The sequence below is a fragment of the Alligator sinensis genome, unplaced genomic scaffold (genome assembly GCF_000455745.1).
Source record: "Alligator sinensis unplaced genomic scaffold, ASM45574v1 scaffold285_1, whole genome shotgun sequence".
NCBI lineage: Eukaryota > Metazoa > Chordata > Crocodylia > Alligatoridae > Alligator > Alligator sinensis.
Window position 1 is genome coordinate 606726 of NW_005842235.1, and position 9985 is coordinate 616710.

General features: G+C 41.9%; 1 protein-coding gene across 1 annotated transcript in view; it reads left to right on the top strand.

Annotated features, from left to right (window-relative positions):
* The window catches only part of LOC102371752 (plasma membrane calcium-transporting ATPase 2), a 664574-nt gene that overhangs the window by 552450 nt on the left and 102139 nt on the right, over positions 1-9985 (top strand). The window contains exons 15-16 of the mRNA XM_014521639.2: positions 5305-5484; positions 6762-6849. Of these exons, the coding sequence (XP_014377125.1) occupies positions 5305-5484; positions 6762-6849 (268 nt within the window). The remainder of the gene's footprint in view (positions 1-5304; positions 5485-6761; positions 6850-9985) is intronic.

The window sequence follows — 9985 nt, forward strand, 5'->3', positions numbered from 1 at the left end:
TGGCCAATAGTGGGACACAAATTTGCATGCGGGTGGCAGGAACTTTTTTGCACCGGGGTTTTCTCTTTGCAACTGAGAAATGCACCCTGCAAAGAAAGCTCCTCGTGGCAGGAAATAATTTAGCAGTGCCGAAGTGCGCGCACACAAAATCACACCCTTGGGTTGTGACAACAAACACACTTGTTTTGTCTTAGGGAGAGTGGAAGCGGTAGCTACAGTTTAGCTTGTGTTGCCTGCAGGAGCTGGCAGCTTGGCAGGCTCTGCTGGAGCTGCAAGAGGTTCATACCTGTTGCAACCCCTTGGCTGGACAGCATGGAAGGTCCTCAAGTACTCCTGTGTCCTGGAAGGCGACTGTGATCTACCTTCCACCTCCAGGGGCAGAAGGGCCTGGCAGTAGGAGTCTATCTCCCGCTCATCATCCCTGATGGAGCGCAGTTTCTGGACTGAGGCCTGGAGCTCCTCCAGCTGGCATGCCAGAGATCCAAAAAGGGAGCAGACCTCACAAGGGGAGGTGGCCATGCTCCTGGACCCCAGAGCCTGGAAAAGTGTCAGGCCCCGCAGCCAAGAGCCAGAGGCTCCATCTGCATGGAGCCTGGAACCATGGGCTCCATCTGGATGGAGATCTCTGAGGTGCCAGAGGGGGAGGCTGCAGACCCTGAAGTCAGAGTCTTCATCACAGAAGGCATTCGGGTTGGTCAGGCATGACTTGCCCTTGGCGAATCCATGCTGACTGTTCCTAATCGCCTTTTTCTGCTCCAAGTGCTTAGAAATGGATTCCTTGAGGACCTGCTCCATGATCTTTCCAGGGACTGAGGTGAGGCTGGCTTGTCTGGATCCTCCTTCTCCCCTTTCTTCAAGATGGACACTATATTTGCCCTTTTCCAATCATTTGAGATCTCCCCCATTTGCCATGAGTTTCAAAGATGATGGCCAGTAGCTGTGCAATCATGTTGGCCAACTCAGCATCCTTGGGTGTATTGCTTCTGGTCCATGGATTTGTATATGTCCATCTTTTCTAAATAGTCCTTAATCTGTTCTTTGCCACTATTGACTGCTCATCTTCTCCCCAAATTGTGATGCCAGTTGCAGTAGTCTGGAAGCTGACCTTGCCTGTGAACACTGAGGTAAAAAAGGCACTGAGTACTTCCATTTTTTACATTATCTTTCAGTAGTTGCCTTCCCCATTCCAAAAGGGACCCACAATTTCCTGGATCTTCATCTTGTTGCTGACATAGTTTTAGAAACCCTTCTTGTTACCCTTCATGTCCCTTGCTAGTTGCAACTCCAGTTGTGCTTTGGACTCCCTGATTTCATTCCTGCATGCCTGAGCAATACTCTTATACTCCTCTCTAGTTGTTTGTACAAATTTCCACTTCTTGTAAGGTTCTTTTTTGTGTTTTAGTTTACTGAAGAGTTTCCTGCTAAGCCAAGCTGGTCTTCTGTCATACTTGCTTCCAGATAGTCTTCCTGCACCTTGGGATAGTTAATTCCTGTGCCCTCAGTAAGGTTTCTTTAAAGTATAATTAGCTCTCCTCAACTTCTTCCCCCCTCAGATGGGCCTTCCAGGAGATCCTGCCCATCAGTTCCTTGAATGAGTTGAAGTTTGCTTTTCTGAAGTCCAGGATCTTTTTGCTGCTGCTCTCCTTTCTTCCTCAAGATCCAGAACTCAATCATCTTGTGGTTGCTGCTACCCAAGTTGCCATCCACTTCTGTATTCCCCAACAATTCTTCCGTGCTTGTGAGCAGCAGGTCAGGAAGAGCATGGCTCTTAGTTGTCCTCTCCAACACTTGCACCAGCAGGTTGTCCCCAGCACTCTCCCAAAACTCTCTGGATTTCCTGTGTACTGCTGTATTGGCCTTCCAGCAGATGTCAGGGTGACTGAAGTCCCCCATGAGAGCCAGGGCCTGTGATCGGGAAACTGCTAGTTGTTTGAAGAAAGCCTCATCCACCTCATCCTCTTGGTCTGGTGGTCTTTAGCAGACCTCCATCATGACATCAACCCTTGTTGCTCTCTCCTCTGACCCTAACCCAGAGACTTTCAGCAGGTCTATCTCCAGGTTCATACTGGAGCTCTGAGCAATCCTATGCCTCTTTTATATAAAACACAACACTTGCTCCTCTTCTTCTAACTGAACAGTTTATACCCAGCCATGACAGTGCTCCAGTCATGCTAGATATCCCACCAAGTTTCTTATTCCAATCACATAATCATTCCATGACTGTGCAAGGATTTCCAGTTCTTCCTGCTTGTTTCCCAGGCTCCATGCATTCATGTAGAGACACCTGAGGTAACTAGCTGATTGTCCTACTTTCTCAGGAAGAATGAGAAGGTCTCCCATGCCTCCTCCTACTTGTGCTTCCTCCAGATCACCTACTTCCCCACTTACCTTTCGTCTCCATCAGCGAGCCTCATTTAAAGCCTTCCTAACTAGGTTAGTGAGCCTGTCTGTGAAGATCCTCTTCTTTTTTTTCATCAGGTGGATCCTGTCTCTTCCTGGCAATCCTTCTTGGAACATCCTGTGGTCTAACATATTCATATTCCTTAAAAACAAAATGTCTTGGGTTAAACATGCATTCATGTTTTGCCATTTTTAAAGTTAGGAAGATCTCTATTTTGAAACATCAATTTTAATTATGTATAGTATATTCATTGATTTAGTAAAAAAATATAAAAATCTTGTGGCTGTATTACACAATTCTTGATATTGAATATTCATTAAACAATTATTGTTTTCAAAACAAATTCTGATCATAATATATACAATACAAATTAATAATACATGCATATGTGGCTCAAATCTCTTTTTATCAGGGCTAGGTAACTGAGTTTAAAAATGGCTACAGAAAAATTATATTGTATTCCCTTCATAATGACCTACTTCTTACTTGTTATATCAGCAGTGTGATTTAGCTGTGAACACACAAGTCTCCATGTGTCTACTGAGCATGCTCTGTAGATCTGTGCCCTGGCCAGGCAGATGGTCCCCCAAGTGAGTGCTATATGCTTACCTTGGTAAGTGCATAAGTATAGGTAAGTCCTAAATTGTAGCCAGGCAAAACCCATTACTAGATGTCAGAAAAGGAGGAGGAGGAAGGCCTTCCTATGTTTTAGCCCAATAGAATAATGGGCAGGGCACTTGGAAGATTTGAGTTATAGGCCCTCTCCCCTCTTATTTTACTGATTCCTGGGTGAATTCTCTAATCTCTAGGCTACTAAACTAACACATGAAAGTGTGCTCCCCCTTGTGGTACATTTCGCTTCTTGCAGGTACACACAGAGGTACACACACAGGCCTGCTGAGGCCCTTCGGCAAAGTAAAATCTGTAACTGTGCATAACTGCCAAAAATTTTAGTTACATGGTTGTGTAACTGCCATGCAGGTGTGTAAAGTGAAATAGGATTGTCCCTTTAGTATCTACTTTTATGAGTTGCTCACTGATCACAACCTCAAGGTAAACAGGTACAGGAACCAGATTAGTTTGTACTATTTTTATTAATTACTCAGTGCTGTATTACTTATGTGCATGATAGCGTTTCTATCAGGGAACACTGTTCCTTTCTGTACAGAGAAGAAACATCACCCCTGCTCCGCTGTATAGCACCTGCACTTACAAAATCTAATCAGGATATTCCTAGGCAAAGAACTCTTGATTTTTTTAATCATAGTCTTTGCTTTTAAGTGTCTTGAAGCAAAACTAGTTAGATGTTCTTCCTCAGGTCACTTTGAAAAAAAAATGTCATTAGAGTTAGATTGGTTTTATCTTCCTTAAAATGGGATAGACATGTAGCCTGGAGGATGGATCTGGCCTGCAGAGCTGCAGGATTTTACCTGTGTCTGAGCCTGCACTGGGGTGAGTAGTGAGAAACTACACAAGGGCCAGAGAGCTGCTTCAGTGCTGATACACTCCTCTGCACCCGTACTCCTAACTCAGCCTTGCCCCATAGGGCACGGCACGGCTCCCCTCTGTTTGGGTGCTCCATTCATGCCACAGCCTGGGAGCAGGGTTGAGGGAAGCTGCAGTGGCATAGAAACAGTTCCCAGCTGAGTGGCTCCAGAGGAGGAGCAGGGAAAGTATCCCCAACACAGCTGATATGCTGCCACAGTATCAGACCAGAGCCAGATTGTTCCAGCCTGTAGCTTGAAAAAGGTTACTGGCCTCTGCTCTAAATGTTATCTCTATTAGACTATTTACTGTAAAAAGACTCTGCTGGAACTATATGCTTCTCTGTCCATAGTGGAACTCTAAACACTGATGAGGAAATATATGAACAGATATGTAATGCAAACTCATTTTTGTATTTTGAAAAGGAATGGGGGTTATCCAGGCACAACCCCTCTCCCCCACCCAAACCCTATGATGCTCTCTCTATGTATCTCATTCTATACAAGAGAGCAGCTCTGATCCCAAGTATTCACAAATATTCCTCTTTTTGCAGATCTAAAGAAATTTGCTGTCAGGACTTTGTTGCACAAAGCGATAGTTGGGTGGGAAATTTTAGCAAGGAATTTGAGACTGGCAGATTAAGGTCAGTTAATCATAAGTTTCTATGTGGCATTCAGTTTTCTAAGTATGGCAAGACACAGCCAGCATGTGTCCATGTTGTCAGCTTCCTGTATACAGATCATGAAATGAGAGCATTTGCATGAAAAAAATGCATAGCAACAAGGCAGCACATTAAGTTTCAACATGTATGTACAAAACAAGTAATAAAACAAATGTCCTTTAGTGATGTATTCAATATTCCACAATCAAAAAAGGAAAATGGCATATTTGTGAGTGCCGACTTAAGGTGATTTTGCTACTTCATTTGCAACTGCAATCTTACTTCTGAATATCTTAGTTTTCTGATTGTCTTACCTGTATATTCTTTAAAAGTAGCAATCACTGGAATTACTGATCATATGCTTGCAATTTTATTTCACTACATTTGCAGAATATAATTTCAGAACATAATTGTAAGTAATTTAGCTATTAGAAAAATAACTTTTAGTAATCAGTTTATCCTTGTAAATTAATGCTTTTCTATTACACCACTTTATTTATCAGTGTATCATCTGTGACATTGAAGAAGACACAGGATTGGCTTTTGTGCAGTGGTCACTTTTTTAATGTATCCTTCACATGGGCAATCTTTAGATATTCCTGACCTGTGCTATGACTTTTGGTATTATATGAACCTTCTTATTCTTCCAGAACTTCCTCTGCTTTGAGATATTGCAACTATAGAAAATTAGACAGCAATACCTTCTTTTCCTTATCCTGTAATGCCCGCTTTTTTTTGTACTTCACTATTTTTGTAGGTCCCAGAAGCAATAAGAAAGTGCCAGAAAGCTGGCATTACTGTTCGCATGGTCACAGGGGACAACATCAATACAGCTCGTGCCATTGCCATAAAGTGTGGAATTATTCATCCAGGAGAAGACTTTCTTTGCCTTGAGGGAAAGGAATTTAACAGAAGAATCCGAAATGAAAAGGGAGAGGTAATTAATAAATTAAATATTAAGTATATTTTCAGGTGTTATGTTTCACAGACTATAGTGGTGAAGACTGAAATATGTTGCATTTCTCCTATACTGTTATGTTTCTTGCTGCAATAGATAAAAGATCAGCCTTGAAACATAACTGGAGAGGTTATGCTAATTCTAGTACTACATCAGTATAATTTAAAATTACATTGAAAATGAGTATGTTATATTTAATCCAACTCTGAATTGTTTAGCCAAACAGTGACTTTTGTGATGCCTTTATTCTGTCCTTATTTCTTAACCATAATCTGTGAGGTTCAAATTTAAAAAGTTCAAATTTAAATATATTAAGAAGCTCTTTGGCTGGGGCAGGTGGATAATATACAAAGAACACAACTCATATGTCAATGGCAACTTTCGGAGCCAACCTTTGATATCATATATTTCTCCATATTTGGAGCACTCCGCACTCTCACAATTTTACTCAGATCATCTCTGTCATATATTCTGTTATATGACTGTGACAACTAAAATTAGTTCCTACTGTTCTTATATTCTCTTATAAAAAAGCCAACACAGTAACCATTAAGAACCAAAAGAAAAAGTGAACTAGATTCTCCAACTACATCTGCAGTGTTTTTTAAACAAATCAATTACATTGATGCATGTCTCTTTAAAACAGCATGAAGGCATATTCATACCAACTCATGAATATTCAAGTATGCACATAAGCCACTGAGGACATAATCTGGTTTTCAGAACATTAAATAAATTGCTGATGCATAAGATGGAGAACCCAGCTCCATTTCCATGTACTAGGTAAAGTTGGCAGAGCTAGCAGTTCGAAACATTGTCTCGTTTGTAGACTAAAAATGTTTAGTGTGGAAGCCAGTGAAACTCTGTGAAGAAGGAACTTAACATTGATGCTTTTAGAGTCATATTTTGGATGTGAATTATTCTTCAGGGTAATAAAAAAGCTCCTAATGTTACTATGGTGGATCCTACATGCTGCAGCCAGAAATTAAGGCAGTTTGGTATGGCACTGTAATTTTCAACTGCAAGAGATTCATGAACACCACAAGTAAAAGATTATGGCAAATTCATTTTCTCTTGTGACACTATTTTCCTTTAATATAGTCTTGGATATTGCTGGTCAGTCATTTTGGAGAAATCTGACCACTGTATGGGCTGGTTCCCAGCTTTGAGTGTGAAAGGGAACCATCTGCAATGTTGGCACAAACATAGTCAGATTTTGCATATTGTAGACTTATGACTGTATCATTTTTTTTCAGATTGAGCAAGAACGAATTGACAAAATCTGGCCAAAACTTCGGGTACTTGCTCGATCATCTCCTACTGACAAACACACTTTGGTAAAAGGTAAAAGCAAATGATGTGTATGTGTATGTGTGTTTGTTTGACAGAGAGAAATGGTCTATCTCTTGTCTGTCTCTTTACTTTATTATTATTTATTAGATTTATATGCCAGTCATGTTGACAAAGGCTCAGTGTGGCTTACAGAAGAGAACAAAATAAGTTGCCCCGGACTGATCATACTGTCATGTAAAAGACGTGTTTCCATATTACAGTCCTGACACATGGTAGCATACTGTTCATAAGGCAGCATGAAGGAAGGAAGGGGAATAAAAGGGGCTAGGTATGTTATTTCTCATGTTACAGTTGTTTTAGCCATGACACAGTTTTGACAGACCTCTGTTACTGTACCTGCATTCTATTGGTATAGGAGTGTTGGAGATGTGAATCTTTTTCCCCCTCTGAGAGTCTAGAGTGGGAAAAGCCCTAGAAAATAAATTTTCTAACAAGATATCTTGTTTTATTAAAGAAACTGGTGTGAGCTATACTGTCAAAATCAAGCATTTGCAGTAAACACATTATTTACACTGGGGATGAGTGATGTTTGTTGGCATAGAAAACCCATCCTAGAGCATAGGAGACCTTAGTGGTAAGGGTAAAACAGACGGAGATAAGGAGAAAGGAAAAAAGAGAAAAGTAGGACAAGGAAAAGGGTAGAGGAAACTGGCTTTATACAATAGCCATTTCTAGGCTACTTTGCCACAGCTGTGAGAACTCTGGGTTCCATTCCTGTTTGCTCTAAAATGTGAAATTGGTGAGCTTGAGGCCACACTCCCAGGCAGAGGTGTAGTAGGACAGTCCTGTGCCTGGGGTAGTAGACACAGATCCTTGGGGCATCATAGATCGCTGCTACTGTTGCAGCAGTAGCTATTTTTGTGCCCTCCCCCTGCCGGCAAACAGGCAATACCAGGGCTCCTGCCCTGGTTGCTTGCCTTCAGTTATGCTACTGCTCCCAGGCCTGTTTGTTGAATTGTAGTGGAAGCATTTTTTACTATGTTGATTTTTCTCTTTGGTAATTCTTTCATACTCTAGGTAAGTAATAACTCTTTTAATGGGACTACATAGATATATTACAACAATGGCATTCCACTAGAGTGGAATTTTCCAAAGCATCAAAACATCTTGAGAGTACAAGTTCCATTGAAAAGTAATGGGTCTTATGCTTCTAGGTCATTTAGGCAACTGTGAAAAGAGAATTTGTCTTATGCAAGAATTCTAGCATACAGCCATGAGCTGTCTTCTGAGGACCAACACCTTCTTTAGGTGTGGTCTACTGGATGTGTCAGATATATAGCTTTAGCACTCTGGAGATTCAGAGTGTCACTTCTGTCTGTATTCAGCTTTAGCTTTGTCTTAATGCAAGTGCAACCTCAACCTCCAGAGCAGCTCAGAATCAGAAAGGCACAAAGGTGGCTAAAGCTATCTGAAGTTCACTTTACCTCTTGGTTATGAGTTCAGTTTACACCTCTAAGAATCACTGCACAGAAGCTTACCCCAGATCCCAAGACCGGTGCATAGCTCTAAAGCTTAACATAGGTGCATGTTGTAGGACTCATAAATTTAAATAAATATCTCTAGGGAATGGTTGTGGAAGTGAATCATGCAGGATTTTCCCTTTGCAGGAAAATTAAATCATCAGTTGAAAAAAGAAATCAATAGTGTGGAACAGTAGTAAGGAACAAAATGATAATTAGATTTACAGTATGTGCATTAAGAGACTGAAAAGGATATACTGTTACAGAATGCTAGTACTGTTAAACGTTTAGACATCTGATGATGTCAAATGAAAATCAATGAATTGTCTAATGTAGCTTATGAGCAGTTCTGCACTGATGCACAGAATGCTTTAAGGGCAATTAAAAGTTACACAGAATTATTTACTCATGATGCTGACCTGGACAACCTAAAATCTAATTTTTTTACAAAAAGAATACTTTAGTGGAGAAATAGTATCTCTGAAAGAGCCACCCACAGTAACCTGCTACAATACAAAAAGAAGCTCCCCTCTGACTGCACATCCCTGGTGGTCATTTACCACCCGACATTGGAACCAATTAAAAGAATCATTAAACAACTACAGCCTATGCTTAATGAAATCAGACCTTGTAAGAAACATTCCCAACTTCTCTGCTCCTGGCTTTCAAACAACCCCCTTTGCTCAACTCATCATCAGAAGCAAACTCCCCACAACTCTGCAGATGTCAAATGGGGCATAACTTTGCCTCAACTCTGGATGTTTCTACACAAGACACTATGTCACGCTAGCAGTGACCTGCGTCACCATAGCTTGTTGCTACGGCAATGTAGCATCTAAAAATAAGCATGTGCCACCAGGACTGCACAATACCAGCGGGTACTACACAGTCATTTCATAGATTTCATAGACATTAGGGCTGGAAGGGACCTCGGAAGATCATCGAGTCCAGCCCCCTGCCCAAAGGGCAGGAATTCAGCTGGGTTCATAGGATCCCAGCAAGATGAGCATCCAGTTTGCTCTTGAAGGTGTTCAATGAAGGCGCTTGAACCACCTCTGGTGGCAGGCTGTTCCAGACCTTGGGGGCTCGGACAGTAAAGAAATTCTTCCTTATGTCCAGCCTGAAATGGTCTTGTAGTAGTTTATGACCATTCGACCTAGTCGTCATCCCTTGGGGCACTCTGGTGAACAAACGTTCCCCCAGATACTGGTGGTCACCCCTGATAAACTTATAGGTGGCCATCAGATCACCCCTGAGCCTGCGCTTTTCCAGGCTAAAGAGCCCCAGGGCTCTCAGCCTGTCATCGTAGGGTCTGCTTCCCTGACCTCTGATCATGCGTGTGGCTCTTCTCTGGACTCTCTCAAGCTTCTCCACATCCTTTTTGAATTGTGGAGCCCAAAACTGGACGCAGTACTCTAGCAGCGGCCTCACTAAGGCCAAGTACAAGGGGAGAATGACGTCCCGGGATTTGCTTGAGAAGCATCTATGGATGCAAGCCAGCGTTTTGGTCGCTTTACTAGCTGCAGCATCGCATTGCAGGCTCATGTTCATCTTGTGGTCAATGATGACCCCCAAGTCTCTTTCTTGCATAGTGCTAGCCAACATAGCACTGCTGAGCCTATAAGGATGCTGCAGGTTTTTCCTCCCAAGGTGGAGAACCTTGCATT